At 37.1% G+C, this 21,587-nt stretch overlaps 3 protein-coding genes across 9 annotated transcripts; 2 read left to right on the forward strand and 1 right to left on the reverse strand.

The window, feature by feature from the left end:
• Positions 1-804: 804 nt before the first annotated feature.
• LOC113053613 (claudin-4-like) lies at positions 805-3,936 on the forward strand. Of its 2 annotated transcripts, XM_026218786.1 has the most exons (3): positions 805-1,180; positions 2,524-2,719; positions 2,905-3,936. In XM_026218786.1, exon 3 carries the CDS (start codon positions 3,065-3,067, stop codon positions 3,713-3,715), a length of 651 nt encoding a protein of 216 aa, XP_026074571.1. In that variant the 5' UTR covers positions 805-1,180; positions 2,524-2,719; positions 2,905-3,064; the 3' UTR covers positions 3,716-3,936. The 2 variants fall into 2 exon arrangements, with proteins under 2 accessions (XP_026074571.1, XP_026074563.1); XM_026218778.1 differs by lacking the exon at positions 2,524-2,719 and having other exon boundaries at positions 808-1,180.
• A 1,385-nt stretch (positions 3,937-5,321) lies between these two features.
• Positions 5,322-17,273, forward strand: LOC113053626 (hepatocyte growth factor-regulated tyrosine kinase substrate-like). 5 transcript variants are annotated; one of them, XM_026218818.1, is made up of 21 exons: positions 5,322-5,467; positions 6,397-6,481; positions 6,588-6,663; positions 7,223-7,315; positions 7,663-7,786; positions 8,027-8,079; positions 8,200-8,268; positions 8,361-8,485; positions 9,472-9,601; positions 10,734-10,832; positions 10,912-11,004; positions 11,090-11,128; positions 11,866-12,027; positions 12,113-12,326; positions 12,973-13,145; positions 13,216-13,356; positions 13,680-13,860; positions 13,949-14,082; positions 14,503-14,556; positions 14,678-14,764; positions 14,915-17,273. In XM_026218818.1, the coding sequence occupies exons 1-21, from the start codon at positions 5,431-5,433 to the stop codon at positions 15,008-15,010; spliced, it is 2,265 nt and encodes a 754-aa protein (XP_026074603.1). In that variant the 5' UTR covers positions 5,322-5,430; the 3' UTR covers positions 15,011-17,273. The 5 variants fall into 5 exon arrangements, with proteins under 5 accessions (XP_026074603.1, XP_026074581.1, XP_026074589.1 ...); XM_026218796.1 differs by having other exon boundaries at positions 14,461-14,556; positions 14,915-15,010; XM_026218804.1 differs by having other exon boundaries at positions 9,472-9,583; positions 14,461-14,556; positions 14,915-15,010.
• A 29-nt stretch (positions 17,274-17,302) lies between these two features.
• On the reverse strand, positions 17,303-21,582 carry zgc:103625 (methyltransferase-like 26 B). 2 transcript variants are annotated; one of them, XM_026218838.1, is made up of 7 exons: positions 20,809-21,582; positions 20,513-20,715; positions 20,262-20,424; positions 19,057-19,116; positions 18,882-18,949; positions 18,714-18,792; positions 17,303-17,388 (listed from the first exon to the last, which is right to left on the reverse strand). In XM_026218838.1, the coding sequence occupies exons 2-7, from the start codon at positions 20,713-20,715 to the stop codon at positions 17,341-17,343; spliced, it is 621 nt and encodes a 206-aa protein (XP_026074623.1). In that variant the 5' UTR covers positions 20,809-21,582; the 3' UTR covers positions 17,303-17,340. The 2 variants fall into 2 exon arrangements, with proteins under 2 accessions (XP_026074623.1, XP_026074631.1); XM_026218846.1 differs by having other exon boundaries at positions 20,806-21,582.
• Positions 21,583-21,587: the final 5 nt, after the last annotated feature.

The raw sequence follows: 21,587 nt of genomic DNA on the forward strand, positions 1-21,587 counted from the left end.
TGTAAACTACTGTACTGTAATATTTGTAGAACTCACAGCACAGATCCTTTTTTTTTTTTTTTTTTTGGCATAGCTACACTAATTATTTCATAAGAATTTTGTAATAACACAGTTTATAACATCAGCCAATCTCTTTACTTTACAGATGGGGCGTTGAGAGACCCGACAGTTCCCACGGTGCTCGTTTTTCAGCACCCACACGCCACACACAAATGCATATAGAAGTTCTCAATGATTAAATGTTAATATGATAGTTTATACTTAGCTGTGAAGTTATAATTCATTGTCATAATTTTCTTCTAAATAAAATTAAGTGAATTAAGGAAGAATATGTTTTCAAGCCATATTATTATTATTATTATTATTATTATTATTATTATTATTATTATTATTATTATTATTATTATTATTATTATTTTAAATGATCTCAGCAACCCACAACATCCCAGCATCACGGTGGTGAAATGTTGTTGTTATTATTACAATTTATAAAGGTTACGACAATCAAATTATGATGATGCGTTTTTTATTTAAATAAACAAAACCAATTCTTTTGAAAATGTAGAAGATTCAAATCCAGAATTATTTTTCCTTTCTTTTATTTATTTATGTATTTATTTATTTATTCCTTAAATGCTATATGTAACTTTACACATATGCCATTGTCATGAGACATGAATGAACTTTTATGAAAGCAAAATGACTGAAAGGTAGTAAGAAACAACAGAGTTCACTTCAAGGAGTAAGAAGGCAATGGATGAAAAAGAGGACTAGGTTAGGGATGGAGGAGAGCGAGGGCGAGAGAACAGCGAGTCATTGTGTTGGTACACCAGGCACTGGGAGACACACTCAAGACACATTAACGCATTCACACACTGACAAAAACACGCACATAAGAGAATGCTTCTGCCCACCGCTACACAGACCCGAGCTGGCATCCCAGAGGGCAGCACTTCACTCCTGTCTTTGCCTCTGAATCGTACAACCCAAGTGACATTCACTCTAGCTGAGCCTATTCAGAGGTCTGAATCTGTAGGTTTTACCTCCATCACAGGTTTATGGCATTTCGGGTCAAGCTCTGTATCCAGATCGAAGTTACCCAAAGCAAGAAGGTGGAGGATTAGCAGATGAGTGACTGTGGAAGGAGTTAAACTACAGAGACTTTGTTGTCGCCCATCAGGTAACAACAATTTCAGTAATTTATTATGGAAATCAGAAGTTTAGTTCAGCAAATGGCTTGATATGTTACTAAAAGAACTAACAATTTTGTCTAGACTGTTTTTAAACTTGAGGTTTTCCAACTGAGACTTCATGCTTATGCAGCACTGTTACAGCAGCATTCAGAATGGACATAAACAGACTCAAGTCTGCTTGGCCCACTCTGAATGATTCAAAGAAAGCTTCTTGTGTCCAGAGGCTCCTCATGTTTTTCTGAGATAATCCACTCACCCCACCAGGCGTAGATCTACACCCACCACAGCGTGAAAAGAACCCATTCTCTCGGATGGACAGTGAATCCAGTAATGCTCACTGTACATAACAGTGCCCAAATATTTATGTATAAAACCACATGAATATTTAGAGGGCTGTTCTGTGTTACAAGTTAAGCTGCATAAACACGAATGTATTAATCACAATATGGTATGATATAATAGAAGCACATAGGACCAGGAATTGAACAATAAAATAAACACTATTTTATACTGCAAGATTTCAGTGCTGATTTTCACAATTTTATATAAGTGAGGCAAAAGCCTGAAGTCGAAAGCAAAAAAAAGTAGAAATGACGATCTGAAAATGTTACATTGCAGATGCCCAAGAGATATTTAGCAGGTTAAATATCTGGTCTTGTCTGTGACTCCAAATCCTGCCATGTGTTTTGACTGGAAAAGACCTCAGCAATGACAGACACTTGTGTAGTGTTAAACCAACAGCAATCCAACGACTTTGAAAGTTGTATGTGTGGGCAGCATTATACATTACACTTGTTAACATGTGACTGGTGTCATAAATCTCTTACTGACCTTATCTTATAACCTTTCTGTATAATCCAATCTTTACCATCATAACCATGTAATACCACTAAACCAAACAAACGACACACGCATTAATACCAGAAAGTGGCATGTTTCCTGGATAAAAAGATTTTCTACTCAAACTAACAATCTCTGGGATGGAAAATCAGAAGCTTGTCCTACAAAAAAGTAATTCCACCAAGGGAACAATAGCTTGTCACTGGGATAGTCCCCTGAAAGGGACCTATTTGTGCCCTATCTATCTCTAAATTCTAGGAGTAACTTTAGGAGTAATGTATAAAGTTGTCCCTTTGAGGGTACTACCCCAATTACAAGCCATTTAAGACATTTTCCTGCAGCATATGCCACAGAAGCTGTTGATAGAGCTTATCCCAGGGGAGTCCTGAGAGTTCCAGAAGGTCCAGTTTCCAAAACAAAGCTAAACTTATGTCGAACCCTGGTCAAACAGACCTGTTCCAGCTAATCAAGGTCTGGTGTGTTTTGGCAGGTTGGAACTGAATTCTACAGGACATTGGCACTCCAGAAGCAGGATTGGTAACACCTGGCTTAACTTGAGCTCAGAACTTCTCTTTAAGACAGGTGTGTCCAATCCTGCTCTTGGAGAGCCATGTTCCTGAGTTTAGCACCGACACACCTGCTTGGAAGTTTACAGTGATCCCGAAGACCTGGATTAGCTGGATCAGGTGAGTTTAATTACAACTTGTTGGATTGTGGCCGTCCAGGAGCAGGATTCTACATGACTGGTTTAAGCACATTACATTTTGATGAGTCCAGAATTTAAGTCCTTTCTGTGTGTGTTTTTAGAGTTTATGTACTGTAACAACAAAGAATAACTTTCTGTAACTTATACACATTATATTTGTTCCAGTCTTTAGGTCCACTTGTCAGCCTACTCTCTTTATTTATTGGAACTCGCTTTGGAAAGACTTTGTCTTTGCAATTCTTACTGGCGTTGAAGTCAATTGAAGGCTTCTGTCTGTGCTATCCACTGGACTCTTCCAAGTGATCATTCTTGGAAAAGATTCACCATGGCAACTACCGGCATGCAGCTGTTTGGCTTGGTCCTGTCCATCATGGGTTGGGTGGGTGGCTTCCTGGTGTGCACTTTGCCCATGTGGAGGGTCACTGCCTTCATCGGAAACAACATTGTAACGGCACAGATCACATGGGAGGGCCTGTGGATGAATTGCATCTGGCAAAGTACAGGGGAGATTCAGTGCAAGGTCTATGACAGCCTGCTGGCTCTTCCTAGTGACATGAAGGCTGCCCGGGGTCTGACGGTTCTCGCGTTACTCATCTGCACCCTGGCACTCACTCTGGGTGTTCTGGGTGTCAAGTGCACACAGTGCGTGGGCCTCCCAAGCCCCAAGGCACGCTTGGCCCGCGTGTCTGGTGTGCTCTTTTTCATCGCTGGGTTCCTCATCCTCATACCTGTCTGCTGGACAGCCCATTCCATCATCAGGGATTTCTATGACCCATATGTGGCAGCTCCTCACAAACGTGAGCTCGGCCCTGCGCTCTACCTAGGTTGGGGAGGTTCAGCTCTGCTTTTGATCGGTGGATCTCTCCTCTACGCAGGGTCCAATCCCCCTGGGATTCCCTCTTCTCCTACATTTAGCAGTGGCGAGAGCAGCCCACGTCGAGCGGGTGGACCAGCCCAGGTCAAGGGTTATGTTTAATGACCAGCATCGACACACCAGTCCCCGAAAACCTTCTCTTCTAGAGTTTCCCATTGTGATAGATTCAAGTTCATTTTAATCTATTTTTTATCATTCAGAATATTTCTGTAGAGTGATGGAGGTAGTAAATTGAAATGTGAAATCAAGTTTCCTTGCCACCTTTAATGTCCACTTATAAATCTGTCTTTCTTTGCTATTCAATAATAAAACCTTAAATCCTTTATAGTGTCGTCTCAGATTTTTTTGGAGATCTGTCTGTTTATAAATATGTTTGATGATGTCACTCATGTTACTTAAAGGGATAGTTCTATAAAAAAAAAAAAAAAGAAAATTCTTTCATAATTTACAAAGCTTGTATGACTTCATCCAAACAAGTATAGTTTACCATTTTTGATGTGCTCCACGTTTGTGCGTTGATCAATGTTTATATGTGAATAAAAGACTAAATTAAACCTGTTAATCAAGTGATCATGTTTATTCAGAAGACTTGGATTAATTAATTCATATAGATTACTTTAACAAAGTCTTCATGAAAATTTGTCAGAGTTTTGGTGACATGGACTTTTTTAATGAAAGGTCAGAAATCTCTCAGATTTAATTTAAAATATCTTCATTTGTGTTTATAAAATAGACTATAGTCTTATGACTAATGGCATATTATTATTTTTTTTAGGTTAACTATCACTTTAAGATGCTAGCATTAACAAATAAATAAATCTTTAAGGTCATCAAGTTAAAGGTAATTAACAAATTTTGGATTTGCAGAATCTGATACACATTTAATTCCAGATAAGTCAAGTCAAGTCACCTTTATTTATATAATGCTTTATACAATACACATTGTGTCAAAGCAGCTTTAACCGTGTTAAACAGAAAATTCATTTTATCAGTTAAAGTTCGTTCTTTGTTGTTTCAGAGATGTCCTCCTCCAGCCCAGTTCAGTTCTCAAAACGAGCATGGTGTGGTTTAATTTCACATCAGATAAACCTCTACCTCTCATATAAACAGTTTAAATGAAGCTATTATTGGCTTGTGTTGTCTCTGAGCATCTCTGGCTGTTGTTATGGGGGCTGCTTCTACAGACAGCAGTACAATACCACTGTATGTTGCACCACCAGGACAACATTGACAATAGCTGCATTGTTTACTGCGCCAGGTAGTGACTCATGTATGACCTAATGCTACGAGTGAAAATCCGGCGTTGTAAAATATAGAAAAGTGGTTATTGTTGTCTTGACTGCTGGAGTAAAAGGGATAAGGCACCAGGGCTTATTTTTACATAAGAGACGAGTGTTACATTCAGCTAGCTATTTCACATTACTTACAAATGTACAAGAGAGTTTAAGATAGGCCATTGTTTGCAAAAAATATACAGTATAAATCATAAGATAATAATCAGATAATAATAAAACAATGCAGATAATAATAAAAGATAGATAGATAGATAGATAGATAGATAGATAGATAGATAGATAGATAGATAGATAGATAGATAGATAGATAGATAGATAGATAGATAGATAGATAGATAGATAGATAGAAAACAAATAAAAATTTCAAAAGATAAATAATGTTACTGTCAATTGGACTTTTATCGGACATTTGTTTCATATCGTGCGCGCATGCGCGTGCCTCCCCGGAAGTGAAACTCGCTTATTCACACAGGTGAACAACACCAAAACAGACACAGCGCGTCCCGATATCAGAGATCAGAAATGGGCAAAGGCGGCGGAACGTTTGAGAGACTGTTGGGTATGTGTTATATTTCATGTTTTCAGTGTTTATTTCTAATGACAGACCGATGTATCGCCGACACATAGATGAAGTGTGTCTGCTATTGCTAACGCTAGCACAGCTTGAATCGTGACGGGAATATAACATGTAACGTATTGTCTTTATTTAACGCACCGGAGCTTTAACACGCCTGTGATATGAACATAAACATGACATTGCGAAGATCTTTTACAGTTAAACCGTATGGTGTTGTAACTGCAGTTGACAAATCCAGTATTTTACGTAACGTAAGCTAGTTAGCACCAGAGCTAAAGATATTCTCGGGCCTCTTTTCACAAGCTACGTAAAATAATAAATCATATATGTGTTGCTTATATTGCGTACTTTGTGCTTAGTGTGTATGAATTAGTTGACTTTTTCTTCACCAAATCTCGCTGTAAAGCAGACAATTATACCGCACAATTAAAGAGGCGTGTATACATTGCCATGGCGCTTCAAATCAATATTTATGTTTTGCAGTTGCTCACACCTTTTGGAAAATTTAAATTTTAGGATTTTGAAGGTATTCCCGTTATTCAAGGTTGTCTCTTCCCGTTTTTTTTTTTCGTGTAATCGAGTGCTTCTGTATAAAGAGAAAGAGGAAATATTGCCCATTTTTTTAGGTTAATCACATAACAGTAACATCCTGCTACACACACACACACACACACACACATTCTACACACGTCTTTCTTGTGTTCATTTATTGGAAAACATGTCTTGAATATTTAGAATTTTCTATTTATTTTTGGATTCAGGTTCGTATGTACCAGTGAAGAGAGAGATATTGCTATACCTTAGTCTGTTCTGCTTCCTTTCCTTTCTCATGTTTTTAGTAAACAGACCTTTAGCTAATTGATTCAGATAACACTTGCTAATAAAACATGTGCTCTTTTAATCTTTGACAGATAAGGCTACCAGTCAGCTGCTGCTGGAGACAGACTGGGAGTCCATTCTGCAGATATGTGACCTCATTCGGCAAGGAGATACACAGTAAGATAAAACAGTTCTTATGTGATTGCATGTCCGTGGAAGATTGTGTTGTGATAAATATGGCTTCGACTTTCTTAGAAACTGTTCTGTTGTTTCCCGCCACCAGGGCTAAGAATGCAATTGTTGCCATCAAGAAAAAACTCAATGACAAAAATCCACACGTAGCGCTCTATGCTCTTGAGGTAAGTGTAGTTTATCTACAGATATAGAGCACTGTAAACCAGGGATTTTCAGACAATAGTATAAATAGTTAAATAAAGCAAACAATAAAAATGAATAAAAAATACAAAATATATTTAAATATAAAGTTATTACAAAATATACTAATTATGAAATAATTAAATAGTATTGTAAATAACAGTACAGTACTATATATGAGTAAAAAGTTACAATTCTATGTAATGGAAACACACCAACGCTCACTATAAGCTCCCACTGCACTTTTGTCGTCTGTGACTGTGGCTTACTCTTTAAAGTCATGGGGAATCTGATGATCGCAGCTTGTTCTGAAAATGATTCCAATAGTATCGTTTCTCTATGTTGTTATCGTTTGTGGTGAGGACTTCCCTATTCTCACTTAATCATTATAGTTATCGTCTTTGGTATGAACGAGTCTGTACTCTTATTGACTTTATTCATAAATTATACAAGATTTTATTTATTCATATATATGATATTGTTTTGTATTATGCCTCGATCAGTCAAGGTGATGTGTGTAAGTTAGCCTTTGCTTGTCCACAGGTTCTGGAGTCAGTTGTGAAGAACTGTGGCCAGACGATTCATGATGAAGTGGCCTGTAAGCAGACAATGGAAGAGCTGAAGGAGCTGTTCAAGGTGAATCCTGCGAAACCCAACCTAAAATCTGTGACCGTTGCTTTAAGAGAAGTCTTTGGCCCTGCCTTTATGATCTTTCCAAGTGGGTTCGGCCCAGTGACTCACGCTGCACTGTACTTCCTGATTGTGTCATCACGTCACATGTTTATTCGGCTGAGGGAAGTTCCAGCAGAAATCAGAAACAACACACTGAGTGCTCAAAACAATTTAGATTTTTCCATTATCATGTGTTTTTTTTTGTGTGTTTTTTATTAACTACCTGGTTAGGGGACTTCTGAGTTCTGACTTCACAGCTTCGATTTTTTTTTTAAGCCTTCAGTGACTGAATGTGACACTCTTGTGTTCAGAAACAAACCGAACCGAATGTGAAGAACAAGATCCTTTATCTGATCCAGGCCTGGTCCCACGCCTTCCGCAACGAGCCCAAGTATAAAGTGGTCCAGGACACCTATCAGATCCTGAAGGTGGAAGGTAAGTTTTATTCAGGTTCTTAAACATGAAATGCATTTCTTAAGGGCATCCATTTTTTAATTTATCAGAACCAGATTGATATGATGCATCATGCCCTGCTGCAAATTATATCCAAATACTTTCCAATGCCTAATGCAATTTTAATCGCAAAAACACCCGATTCATTTTCAAATGTGAGTCAAAATAAGATGACAAGCTGTGAATTTTTTTTAAAGAAATCAATCACTTATACTTGTTCAGGTCATGTCTTCCCGGAATTCAAGGAGAGCGATGCCATGTTTGCAGCAGAAAGGGTGAGAATAACTGTTGAGTAAATCAAGTATGTTTCACACACTCTGAGATGTTTGATTTGTCATGGGTTTGTCTTTTTCTCTCTCTCTCTCTCTCTCTCTCTCTCTCTCTCTCTCTTCCAGGCCCCTGATTGGGTGGATGCAGAGGACTGTCACAGATGCAGGGTTCAGTTTGGTGTTCTAAACCGAAAGGTACACACCACTCCTTTGAAAATCTACTGTCATTAGTTATATAATGTTTATGGAGTATAATGATGCGTAACTGCTGGTGGCTCTTCATTCAGCACCACTGCAGGGCATGTGGGCAGATTTTCTGTGCTAAGTGCTCTTCGAAGTACTCTACCATTCCCAAGTTTGGCATTGAGAAGGAGGTGCGTGTGTGTGAGCCCTGCTTCGAGCTTCTCAACAAGTGAGTATATGTGAAAAAGACAAAAACCTACCAATGTGCTGCTCTTTTTGTTATAAAACAAAAGGTCTTTATTAGGGCCGGGACTCGATTAAAAAAATTAATCTAATTAATTAGAGGCTTTGTAATTAATTAATCGAAATTAATCGCATTTTAATCGCAGATAAATATTTGACCTGGGAACAGTGAGAAGTAATTTTTTTTCACATGGATTTATAGTATACCATTGAATAATGACTGAATATATAAGCTTAAGCAACAAAATATTGTTTATTTTTGTTCAACCAAGTCTAGCAGACCAGTGCAATTTTTGCCATGAAGTGTGACAATAGCATATTTAGAAACAATTTAGAAATAGTACATTTCAGAAATTCAGGAAGCTTATAGGTGCTGGAACCTTCTGTAAAGTGTTTTTTTAAGTAAAACTCAATACTGTCAATTACATTCAGAACACTGGAAACACTGACTATTAGAAAACATCTCTCTGTTGCTTCAGAGGCCATAACATACTAAGTCCAACTCTCAATAACCTTGGCCAAAACAATAAAGAGTTCAACATAAACTGTTGCACCAACAAAATAATACATAGTTCAACATAAAGTGTAAAGTCCACGCTAGCTGCTATATGTTTTGCGTTGAGATGATACTTGAGACTCGATGTGCTGCTGCAGTGATATGCGAATGCTAGTTGGTGCTCCAGTATAATCGGTCCGCCGAAACTCATCCAGTGAGAAATGTTCCGCGGTGCAAAAATAAGTTATTAAAAATGCGGGATTTTTTTTTTTTCTGTAATTAATTAATCTTAGTTAACACGTTATTTTTTGTGTAATTAATTAATCTCAATTAACGCGTTAAAGTCCCGGCCCTAGTCTTTATATCTGTGTAATATCCTCTTGGAGTTGTCCCTTGGGTTTCTCATGTTCATAAGCCTGCTGACGCCTAGAGATTTACCAGGATGTGTGTGTCTCCTAACCCCTCCTCCTCACCAGCCACCCCTCCCTCTCTCCCCCTCCTAGGAAAGCTGAAGGGAAGGCCGCCAGCGCTGGGCAGCCCGAGCTTCCCCCTGAGTACCTGACCAGCCCTCTGTCCCAGCAGTCTCAGGTAGTGCCCACCGAATCAGTAAGTAGTTGCATTTCATAGAGGGCTCACTCTCATGGGCGTCACAATTATGGAGCAAACCACCAAATTTATTGAAACAGACAATGAACCAGTAGTTTATCGTCCATGCCCAGGTTTATTTAGACCCTGAATGCAAAGCAATTTTGAGGCTCATGAGTCGAGAGCTACTATTACTGTCTGCTAACTGTCAATCCCACTCTAATCAGTAAGAAACGCTGTATTTAAAGGTGAAGTGTTTCATTTCTCTGCCACTGGTATGACTAAATAGAATGGCTGGTTATTGTAGGAATAGTACATTTATGATCATATGATAAGTTTTATGTTTTTGAAAAAAAAAGTCTGTTCAACAAGGCTGCATTTTTAATTGAAAATGAAGTTTAAAAAAAAATACAAATAAAACGGTAATATAGTAAAATGTTTAAAATAACCACCTGGAATTACTGCATCATTACTCAGTGTCATATGATCCTTCAGAAATCATTCTAAAATCCTGCTTTGCTGCTCATTTCTTACTGCCCATATTTCGTACTATTAGAAATGTTGAGAACTTTTTTTTTTCTTTTTTTTTATGAGAAATATCAAAAGAATATTTATATGAAATGGAAATCTTTTGGAAAAATATAAATGACTCAGCTGTCATGTTTGAACAAATTAATCCACTCCTAAATAAAAAAATAAAAAAATATATATATATGAGTTAATCAGATTCAAACCAATAATAGAGGAAATGTTATGTTAGGCTAACAGACATATTGACTTTTCATTTGGTGCTGTTAATAGTGTAGAAATTACACTCTTCACCTTTAAAATAGATGCACAGTATGTAAGTGATTGTATCAGTGTTGGTGTGTGTTTATTTTTTTTTTTCATTCCGAATCAGTTGAAGCCAGTGATTTGACCCCTTATTAACTACTGATAATTAATCATTCCTAATAAATCTGTAAAATCTACACGTAAAACTTAAACGTTTGAAATAACATAACACGTAAATAAATATGTCGGCCAAATTGATGATGTTTATGCACTGGTAATATTTAAATTAAAAGAACATTGAATTCAGATGTGTATCCCCCCCCCCTCCTCACCTTCTCGTTGTTTCTTCTTGACCTGGTCTTGCTGCTCTGCTCCTCAGATGCCTCCTAAGAGAGACGAGGCTGCGCTTCAGGAAGAAGAGGAGCTGCAGCTGGCCATCGCACTGTCTCAGAGTGAGGCCGAGGAGAAGGAGAGGATGGTAAGGACACTAACATCTATCAGCCAGCTGTTCTGTCAGCAGAAATACAGGGTCACATGATGATTGTTTTTGTTGACAGAGACATAAGAACACTTATTCTGCGTACCCCAAAGTCGATCCCACCCCTGTGACTTCCTCTGCCCCTCCTGTCAGCACTCTCTACTCCACTGTGGTAAGAAACATGCATTTAACTAATTGATTTAAATGCCTTTTCTAAATTTATCATAGTGGGTAAATTGTCTCTCTTTACCTCTCAGAACTCATCGGCTCCATCAGCTGAAGACGTGGACCCTGAGGTGAAACCATTTTTGAGTTCCTCTAAAAATGGTTTATTAAATTTAGAATTTGTATCAGTACAGTACATGTTAAAACTAATATAATTTGTACTCTATTGTTCAATTTTTTTTTTATTTTTTTTTCATGGAAAAAACATTTTTGAAAATCTGTTATGCTCCCCAAGGCTGCACTTATTTGATCAAAAATTGTTTAATAGTAATATGAAATACTATTATATTTTTAAATAACTGTTTCTGTTCTGTAATTTATTCCTGTGATCAAAGCTGAATTTCCTGCATCATGACTCTTCAGTGTCACATGATCCTTCAGAAACCATTCTGATATTCTGATTTGCTGCTTGAGAAACAGTTCACATTATCAATGTTGTAATCAGTTTTGTTACTTAGTATTTTTGCAGAAACTCTGACACCTTTTTTCAGGGTTCTTTCATAATTAGATCACAAGCAGAGTTACCGTATTTGAAATAGAAATTTTTTAGGACTTATAAAAAAAAAATGCACACAGAAAAGCTTTTAAATAATGCATACAATATATATATATATAAATTTTTTTTTTTTTTTTTGAGTGGTAAAAGGAGTTATTGTATTGTTAAATGCTTAATCTGCATCCACCATTAAATAACATGCACTTAAATACAACCAACATTAATAAAAAAAGAAATGACCTAAGACTTTTGAGTGGTAGTACATCAAAAACCCAATAAGTGTATTTTAAATAATATTTTCATTCTTTTCAGCTGGCTCGTTACCTAAATAGAACTTACTGGGAGAAGAAACAGGAAGAGGTTCGGAAGAGTCCCACCCCCTCTGCTCCTGCTCCAGTGTCACTGGCTGAGCCCGTCCCAATCAGCCAACCAGTGGAAAGCCACGCTTCAGTCCAACCCATCAACATAGTAGAGGTACTTGGAGCACTGAAAATGGTCAATCATACATTATTTTGTTTAATCATGTTCGGCACTGAATGTCTTTCATTTGTCTCTTCAGCAACAATATCAGAATGGAGAATCTGAGGAGAACCATGAGCAGTTCCTGAAGGCCTTGCAGAATGCCGTCACCACCTTCCTCAACCGCATGAAGAGCAACCACATGCGCGGCCGCAGCATCACCAACGATAGCGCTGTGCTCTCTCTCTTTCAGTCCATCAACAACATGCACCCACAGCTGCTGGAAATCCTCAACCAGCTGGATGAGAAGAGATGTGAGTCACGTCACGTGTGTTTCCACCTGCTATCAACATTCACGCAGTGCTAAATATAGGTGGAAATGAGGGCCAAAATCTCCTTTATTAATGCCAAGTAGTGAAAAACACCATATTTGAGATATATATCTAACACTAATTTAAAGATAAGTGAATAACACTGCTGCAAATATTTTTTTAGATACTATTTTATAAAATAATACAATTGATTTCCCAAAATATACTGCTCCAATAAGTTCATATTATTTCTCAGAAACAAATAATTTGATAATTAATACATTTTAATGATCAAAATAAAGACCAATATCACATGCATTTCAACTGCTGCAAAGAAAAGTTTAATATATTTACAAAAATAATTAGAAGTAAAATATTGGAACATTAATCAGTTAAAATGTAAACATCAGAATAAATTAATTTATATATTTATTATTATTATTTTTAACTTTATAATATTTAGATTTGCTGTTAACCTGATGTTTTTTTTGTTAGTAACTTCCAGTGCAGATAACTGCTCCCCTTCCAAATGACACACAATGTACAAATATATTGTAGCTTGGTGTGTTGCCGTTTCAAAGTATCGTCCTCAACAATTCTGAATTAAAAGGTGCCTTGTGATGTGAATGTTGTCTCCTTTCGTGGTCAGTGTACTACGAGGGTCTTCAGGACAAGCTGGCGCAGGTGCGTGACGCGCGGGGGGCACTGAACGCTCTGAGAGATGAGCACAGGGAGAAACTAAGACGGGCTGCCGAGGAGGCAGAGAGACAGAGACAAATCCAACTCGCCCAGAAACTAGAGATCATGAGGCAGAAGAAACAGGCAAGTTGCTTTTCTTTTGAGCCTGAGAATCATGTGATGAGACGAAGCTGACTGTGATTGGTTACTGCAGGAGTACTTGGTGATGCAAAGGCAGCTCGCGATCCAGCGCCTGCAGGAGCAGGAGAAGGAGAGACAGATGCGTCTGGAGCAGCAGAAGCACACCATTCAGATGAGAGCTCAGATGCCTGCGTTCCCCCTGCCCTATGCACAGGTGTGCACTATTACATACACACAAGTTTCTTCTATCACATATAGAATTTAATATCAAATAACCTTTTGGCAAAATGTTTCTTTTAGTCAGAATTGTTGCACTCTAACTCTATTGCGGCTTCAGTCTGTGAAGTTTAACAGAGACCTGTTTGATTTCAGGATGATCCTTTATGGAAATAGAAGTAATCACATGACTCTCTAACGTTTAAGTGTGCAAACATGATTAATTGACAATCAAATTCTTTGTTGATTATTTTCATTATTCACCGATTTGATCAATTCCTTGTTGCAGCCCTATTTGTAATGTGCTGTTGTTGTTTGTAGATGCAGTCACTGCCTCCTAATGTGGCAGGAGGGGTGGTGTATCCCCCCACTGGCCCTCCCAGCTATCCTGGGACCTTCAGTCCTGCTGGCTCAGTGGAGGGGTCGCCCATGCATGGAGTCTACATGAACCAGCCCGGACAGACTGCTGCCGGTGGCCCGTACCAGGCCATGCCAGCTACAGGTCAACAAAACAACCTCTCTCTTTCTATCGCTCTTTTTAAAAATCGGAACTTTTTTATTTAACAGATTCTCTGCTCACTTTCTTTTAGATCCCAACATGGTGAACGCTTACATGTATCAGAATGCAGGCACCAGTGGGCAGCCAGCCGCCCCAGGACAAGCCCCTCCCACAAGCAGCCCCGCCTACACTAACTATCAGCCCACCCCCACACAGGGCTACCAGGTCAGGAGATCCAAGATCTTTACACTCAACTGAAATGTTCATATCATTTTGCTTCTTCACAAGTACTGTTATGAGTCCTGATTCCTACACTGAATAAAAAAATAAAAAACTTTTTAAATTTGCTATTTTTATTACAATTGCAAGTTTACATCACAAATTCTAGAATAGAATATATAGTAAGAATTACGAGATGTAAACTTACGATTTTGACGGAAAAAAGTCAAAACTGTGAGTTAAACAGTTGTAATGACCTTTTTATTTTTTTTTATTTAGTGGCAGAAATGGGCTTCCATAGTTATTTCCTTCAGGAAGTCTGCTTAATGAGGTGTACAGTTAATTTTGAGGTTCGGTGTGAATGTTTCCATGTTCTCTCTATAGAACGTGGTCTCTCAAGCTCAGAGTTTGCCCCCTATGTCCCAGGCTCCCCCCACCAACGGTATCGCCTACATGGGCTACCAGCCATACAACATGCAGGTACGTTTTACTGCATCAGAACAGAGGTTGTGTCCCGATGTTTTTCCCTACTTACAAAAACCATATGGGATGGAAAGTCTGAAGGCTGTCAGTGATTGTTGGTATCTATCTTCTTTTATAGAATATGATGAACGCTCTTCCAGGACAAGACCCCAACATGCCTCCCCAGCAGCCCTACATGCCTGGGCAGCAGCCTATGTACCAGCAGGTCAGTATATTTATGTAGAAATGTTATTGTGTGATAAGAGACTTGTTTAAAAACCATGAAAACACTTTCTAATCCCAATCTCTTGAATGGCAGTGTGTTTCAATCCCTATTGAAATCTGAATGATGTAGTCTGTTGATGTATTTAAACAGATGGCTCCCCCCGGCGGTCCACAGCAGCAGTCTCAACAGCAGCCGGCGCAGGCTCCTCAGGGCAGTCCAGAGGCTCAGCTCATTTCATTTGACTGATCATATTCCCTCCAGGTCCAGCACACTACATGCAACCCTCGCTCACCCTGCTGTCTCTGGCTCCATTACCCTGCACCTGCTCTCACTTCACTATGTTCCACAGATATTAAAGCATTCGGCTTTCTTGGGTCCCCCTCCTCTCCCCGTCTCTTTAAATAAAATGAGGAGATGCTACAGATGGAGCTGGTGGGGAACCTTTGTCTCTTAACTTGATCAATCTCACAAAACTCTCTAGATCATATTTTGATATTTTGCTTAAAGAAAATCAAACCTGGTTTAGACCATTACATTTTTTTGTGACATTATGAGAGTTAAATGTGTTTCTTTGCTCTGTTTCTCATTATTGTAATGCAAAAAAAGAAAGTCATTTAAACTGTAAAGTAGTTGCATGATAATATTTGTTGTACTGCCTTTATTCTGATATCATGATTTAAAAATGACTGTGTATTAGTAATGAGATTCACCACTGACAATTATGAGAATTACCAAAAATAACATCAAATCATCCTGACACATTGAACTTGTGAGATTTAGTGAAAATATGTGTTGACGATGCAAAAAATATTAATGGTACTAGAATACATTTTTGCATTTCTGCAACATAAGATAGTCATACTTTGGTAAATCATAATTATGAGAAGTTATGTCAAAAAAAAACACACAATACTAAGTCATAATTGATACAGTATTTCTATTGCCTTGTTATTGATGTCATAATTTCAATTCTGAATCGTAATTATCACTTAGTACCTCAAATCAAAATTGACATTGTAAGCCATAATAAGTCAAAATTGAGTTTTGCTTTGTTATAATTGACTTAGTATCTCATAATTTTTACTATGAAACACTAAATCATAATTATAATAAATGTCTACTTTAATCTCCAATTAATAAATTAAATCACTGCTATTAATCTCAATTATAACAGATCTGATAGTTTATATATTTTATTATTTTTAAGTTGAAAGTTTGCTAATCTCAGTTATGACTTAGTATCTCATAATTTAGATTTGTTTTATTATTATTTTAACATTTTATATTACGTTTCAATTAGTTATAGTTATGGGAGTCAAAATTATGAAGTCATAAGTCATAATTGAGAAGTGAAAATTATGACAAACAAATATACTTTGTCATAATTATGACTTATGTTGCCTTTTTATTTAAAAAAAAAAAATCTAAAGTTTCACCAAAGCTTAGCTGGCAGAAATGAGATTCTGTTAAAATATGACCTGGACATGTTGTGAGATTCATCATACTGCTAACTCTCATCTCTCTAGATTTTTGCAAATGCAGTTTTTCCTCCTAAAACTAAACTGACGCAGGTTAGTCGCTCGTACCATAGAGAAACAAACACTATCTGATTCAAAAAGACAAAACATAACTATCCTTTTGTCTCATATTTTTCTAAGATGTGTTTGCATGAGTGAATATGTAACTGCCATTTATTTTTCTTCGGTTAAGAGACTTGCTGGCTTTAGCAGAGGTTACTGAGGTCACATAGCAGTTTTTCAGCTCTGCTTTGCTCTGAAGTGCTCTAAGATCATGTGACATTCCAGTGCTGGCTTCCATGTATGCGATTCTAGAAATACTTCAGAAGCTCTGCGTTTAGGATCAGTGTTGTGGATTCCTTGCTAATGATTTATGCGGTAGATTGGTGTAAACATTGGCTCCTGTCATATAATATAACAGCCAATGAGATGTCAACTGTACTGCCATTTGCATATCACCAATCTATTTAAAACAAACAGGCTGGTGTTTCAAAGTACTGCATGAAGTTCAAAGTACTCACGTCCATTTGTCTTTAATGCTCTATGTGGATCTTCACAGAGAAGCATAGCCAGGGGTTCAGACCTGACTGCGCAGAACTAATCAGTCGATCTCAAAGCCACAGTTTCATTCTCTGTTAATTACAGAGCAGAATTGAGTACTGGATCAATGGCAGACAAGGCAAGTCTATTTTTAGACTGTGGTTGTAAAAACTGTTGACAGCCTGTGGATGGTTTCGATGGATGTCGTGAACGCTGCAAGTTTGTAACACACACACACACAAACATCAGATGGCGTCTCTAACCCCTTCAAGATGATCTTTATTCTAAACTGATCTGCCTCATGTTAAAAAGAAGTCATTTTAACAGCATACTTAATATCTTGTTCTTTTATTGGTTGTACATTAGTGGAACTGTTTCTTTTCTTGTCTCTGAAAGTATGTGCATAATAAAGCAATGCCAGTCAGAAAATATGTGAAACTGACTAAAAGAAAGTCAAGTGTTGTAGATGTTTTTTTTTTCCTGGAGACCGGATCCATGTTCTCTGAAGGGACAGATTTCCTACAGTTTTCTGAAGACAAGGCATTTGTTACTCTCAGGCATCTCGATCTGTTGAACAACACACCAGACAGAGGTTATCAATCTGCTATTTTCAAATCTTTCTATATATAATAAAATAATCATTCAGTGAATCATTCAGATTCATTACGGAAATAATAATTAGGGGTAAACTGCTTAATTGTTGTGAGAATGCAAAACAACAACAGAAATTCTAAATAGTCCTAAAATAGGTTTTATATTATTTTAGATTTTAGGGTGACCAGTGACCTGGGGCCTGTTCTTCGTATGTCGCTAACTCAGTTAGCTGGATTTGAATGTTGACGATTTGGCGTGATCTTGGATCATTTGGTTCTTCGAAGCTCATCCCGGAGCTGCTGTCATAGCAACAGGTCCGTTAGCTTAAACCTGCTCGGGAGCAGCTTATTTCATGTAAACAGGATTAGATCGCTTCTTTTCAACCAGAACTGATACTCAAAATAAGTCTGCTACCACTGCTACTTTATTACAAGAGTATCGTACTGATCCAGGGACAATAATTTAAAATAATAATCATTAAAAAAAATTAAAAAATAAAAATGCTGTGTAGTCCATAACAGCCTATAGACACAGCCAGTTTTACTCACTGAACATTTTTTTACTTCATAATTGTATTAGAGTCGCATGCTATACAGATAATAGAGTCATGCATTATTTTGAGTGATAACCGCTATTATAAGAGTGGCTTGATGGAGCGCAGGAGATGCAGATAACATGATATTGACCCTTAAGAAACTTTCATTAATGCTGTCATGTAACAAATCTGTCCAAATATAAAATGAAATGAATAGATAATTTCTACATTGAAATAAAAATTTAAAGACTGCACAACTATTATAAATTGAGAATCTAAATAATTCGGAATCATGAAAAAAATTATAATAAAATAAAAACATGTATCTATTATCTGTTTCATGTATCTATGATAACATTTATGTAGTTTTGTTTGCTTGGCTGTTTCCTTATAAAAGTCCAGAAATGTATTAAGTTTTTCGTCAGGTGTCGTTTTAAATTACATGACGTCATTACATTGCCGTCTTGCCACCAGCCAATCGCTGCACTGCTGATCATGGTTTCGAGTATCGATACATATCCCCTTTTAAGCCAACACATGAATGCGCAATTATCTCAGATAACTCAAACCAGCGATACTAATCATACACAACAGGTGTTCGAAGAACCCAGTTAGCTGGATCATGATTAGCACGATGATATCATCTTGGATGTGTCATTTGATCTTGGATGTAATAAGCGACGTACGAAAAACGGGCCCCTGGACATTCAGCAAAAGATGCTATTTAAAGGCTTCAGAAATGAAGTCATTAATTGCCCCTCACCATTCGTTCCATTCTCATTCCGTTACTGAACGCCAGCTGTCTGAGCACATCGACGTCTGGAAGACCCCAGTCCGGATTCCTGACAGACAGACAGTAGGTTTGTAAAATGGAAAAAAAAATCTACGTATTTCACCTTTATTTGTTAAGAAATAAAATTTAAAAACCCACATCTGGCGTAATGTCTGGTCCAGCTGTTCGTTGCAGATTGGGGTGATGGTTCCATTGATAGCATACGGCTGAGACACATGAAGTTAGGATGTTTATAGTGAGATTTATGGTTGATGTGGTTATGACTATATGTTGTTCATATAAAACATGAAAATGATACAATAATCAAACTCACTCCGTAAGTCATTAACAGGCCGTTCTGTTTCAGTATCTGCCCAGATCCTTTAAACACACCCTGTGGATACAAGACTACATTCATTCATTTTTGAACTCTATTTGAATATCAGAATTATTTCTGAAGGATCATGTGACACTGGAAATTCAGCTTTCATCACCACTGATAAAAAATGATTTTGTGGTGAAGTAAATACTACATAAAAACAAATGTAATTTCTACATTAAGTTCAGGCAAGAGTTTAAAAAATAAAGCAAATTGTATATTACTAATCAATTTAAAGCTCATAGAAATTAAAGTTATAAGCATATTTTATCTGGAATTGTTTATGTTTACAAGGATTCTTTAAGTAAATATCAAAAGTTATGATCCCATCATGCGCTGTGGCATGAATAATAAAAAAGGTTAAAATTTTCACTGTTTTCGAGTTGCATTTACATTGTTTTATAGATGATTTTATCATTAGGTTTAGTAACTTTCTGTTTTCAGATATCTAGAGTTAATTTTCTACTTAAAATGACCCATTTATACTAAACAGTGTCCATTGATTGTTTCTGTCATTGTGTATGGTATACCAAGTAACAAGGTCTCTTCATTTGGGTAATAATTATAATGAGTGCACCTACTATCTTCAAAGGATAACAATCTGTCTTGCTTGCTTACATGTATGCAAATGAACCATATGCTTTAATAGCATGGCTGTTTTCCAGTGCAATCTTGTGTATTTTAGGACTGTGTATTTAGCAAAATAACTAGATAGATAGTATACATCAAACTCTTAACTGGCCATGTTAAATTGACTCAATTCCTTTGGTTAATGTACCTAACTTAGTTAAGTAAATTTTTCTTAATTTAATACTTAATACTTAAAATTTGTGTGTGCAAAAACTTGTAAATCTAGTAAAGTAAATCTACTTAGTTTTTTTATTTTTTCAGTGCAGGGATAAATTAAATGTAATATGTTTGTAAAATCTTAAAATTGTATATTTTAAATATATTTATACAAATACGTCAAATAATTTTTTGCAGCTTTGATGAGCGTTAAAGAGCACAAAAAAAAATCTTGACCCCAAACAACTAGTAAGATATTTACTTATTTTTAATATTGCAAGTCTTTTTTTGGTAGTCTGTATATATATATATATATATATATGAATGAATGAATAAACACACAAGTCAGTGTTACATATATATTGGTGCTTTACCTCTGCAGTGCTGAAGGGGCTGTACTGAAGCAGGTTGATTGCTATAATAATGTCGCAGGAGCTTTGTGGAAGTCCTGCCCATTTCTCCCAGGGTTGACTGGCATCCAGATACACCGGCTCCAGCACTGTTTTTGCTTTAGTGGCCCCTATATAAGCTCTGATACTGCAGCAGAGAAGTTAACATTATAAACCCTGATAATTCTGTGGTAGGTTTCATAATGGCATTTGTAATTAAAGTAATAAAGCCATACCTGTTTCGTGCCTCCTCCTTGATGTCTGATGGCTGCCACGTGACAAAGGGCATTTCTTGAGCGAAGTGCACCACATGCTGCCCTGTGCCTGATCCCAACTCAAGACCAAACAGCTCACAGTGAGACTGAGCCTCCAGTAGCTCCCCGAGAACCGACAGCAGACCGTCCTGACTGCGCTCAGCTGCAGGAGAGAGCAGCATCATCTGCAAAAGAGAGGAACTTTTAATTGACTTTTGCTAAATGCTGAACAAGTTTATTCGTAAATTGTTATTAATTATGTAGCTGATACTCACGCTGCTGCCCTGTTGTTCGGTGCTCAGTGATGGCTGATGAACCAGCAGATGGATCCGGAGATTACCTGGATAAGAGGCTTCTGTCTGCTCCTCCCCTTCAAGTTCTGCATAACCCTATCATTTTTGGGTCTACATAACTATATTTACAAAGAAACAGGGCATGCAAATGACCGTTATCTTGGAAATTTTATGAAGTGGCATAGTGTTTTATATTATTTGATTATTGTTATTCCTTATGATACAGCACTATGACTCTGAGATAGATAGATAGATGGATGGATGGATGGATGGATCATTTAAGTTTCACTGTTTACAAGGCTTGTAAAAAGCTGAAGAAAAATCTAGGGACTTCATTCTTGCATCCGTTTCAAGGAATTAACGAGTGCAACATAGGCATAAAAACATCAAAACAAACAGTGCTGTATGGTAATTAATAGTTTTTATGAAATATAACATTTTTCAACAGACAACCGTTGTTGCGCCCAATTTTGACCCCATGCCAAATTATTACCCCCTCGTTCAAATCGCCATCTGATTGCTTAATCCTAACACCCCAGAATTGTGCACAACACCGTATCTAGAAGGTTAACCTGCGTTACCCTGTAGTTATATTATTAATAAGTAATTTCTAGGATTTGTTTTAGAGACGTTTTATATTATTTATTTAATGTGTCTCAGTTTAGAGACTTGCATTAATAAACCCATGTGTAGGTGCTATACTATTTATTTTTATTTACTTTTCTGAGATGATCTATCTTTAAATTAAGACAATTCCATAGACT

Source organism: Carassius auratus, chromosome 3 (assembly GCF_003368295.1).
Source record: "Carassius auratus strain Wakin chromosome 3, ASM336829v1, whole genome shotgun sequence".
Classification (NCBI taxonomy): domain Eukaryota; kingdom Metazoa; phylum Chordata; class Actinopteri; order Cypriniformes; family Cyprinidae; genus Carassius; species Carassius auratus.

What these genes read in the sequence shown, in the direction of transcription:
- LOC113053613 (XM_026218786.1), top strand. Translation starts at nt 3,065, where the DNA reads ATGGCAACTACCGGCATGCAGCTGTTTGGCTTGGTCCTGTCCATCATG.
- LOC113053626 (XM_026218796.1), top strand. Translation starts at nt 5,431, where the DNA reads ATGGGCAAAGGCGGCGGAACGTTTGAGAGACTGTTGG. An exon ending in TCAGATCCTGAAGGTGGAAG is followed by an intron (nt 7,787 to 8,026) that starts GTAAGTTTTATT and finishes ATACTTGTTCAG; the next exon opens with GTCATGTCTTCCCGGAATTC. An exon ending in CCAGGCCATGCCAGCTACAG is followed by an intron (nt 13,861 to 13,948) that starts GTCAACAAAACA and finishes ACTTTCTTTTAG; the next exon opens with ATCCCAACATGGTGAACGCT.
- zgc:103625 (XM_026218838.1), bottom strand. Translation starts at nt 20,715, where the DNA reads ATGATGCTGCTCTCTCCTGCAGCTGAGCGCAGTCAGGACGGTCTGCTG. An exon ending in AAGGAGGAGGCACGAAACAG is followed by an intron (nt 20,425 to 20,512) that starts GTATGGCTTTAT and finishes TCTCTGCTGCAG; the next exon opens with TATCAGAGCTTATATAGGGG. An exon ending in GACCAGACATTACGCCAGAT is followed by an intron (nt 18,793 to 18,881) that starts GTGGGTTTTTAA and finishes TCTGTCTGTCAG; the next exon opens with GAATCCGGACTGGGGTCTTC.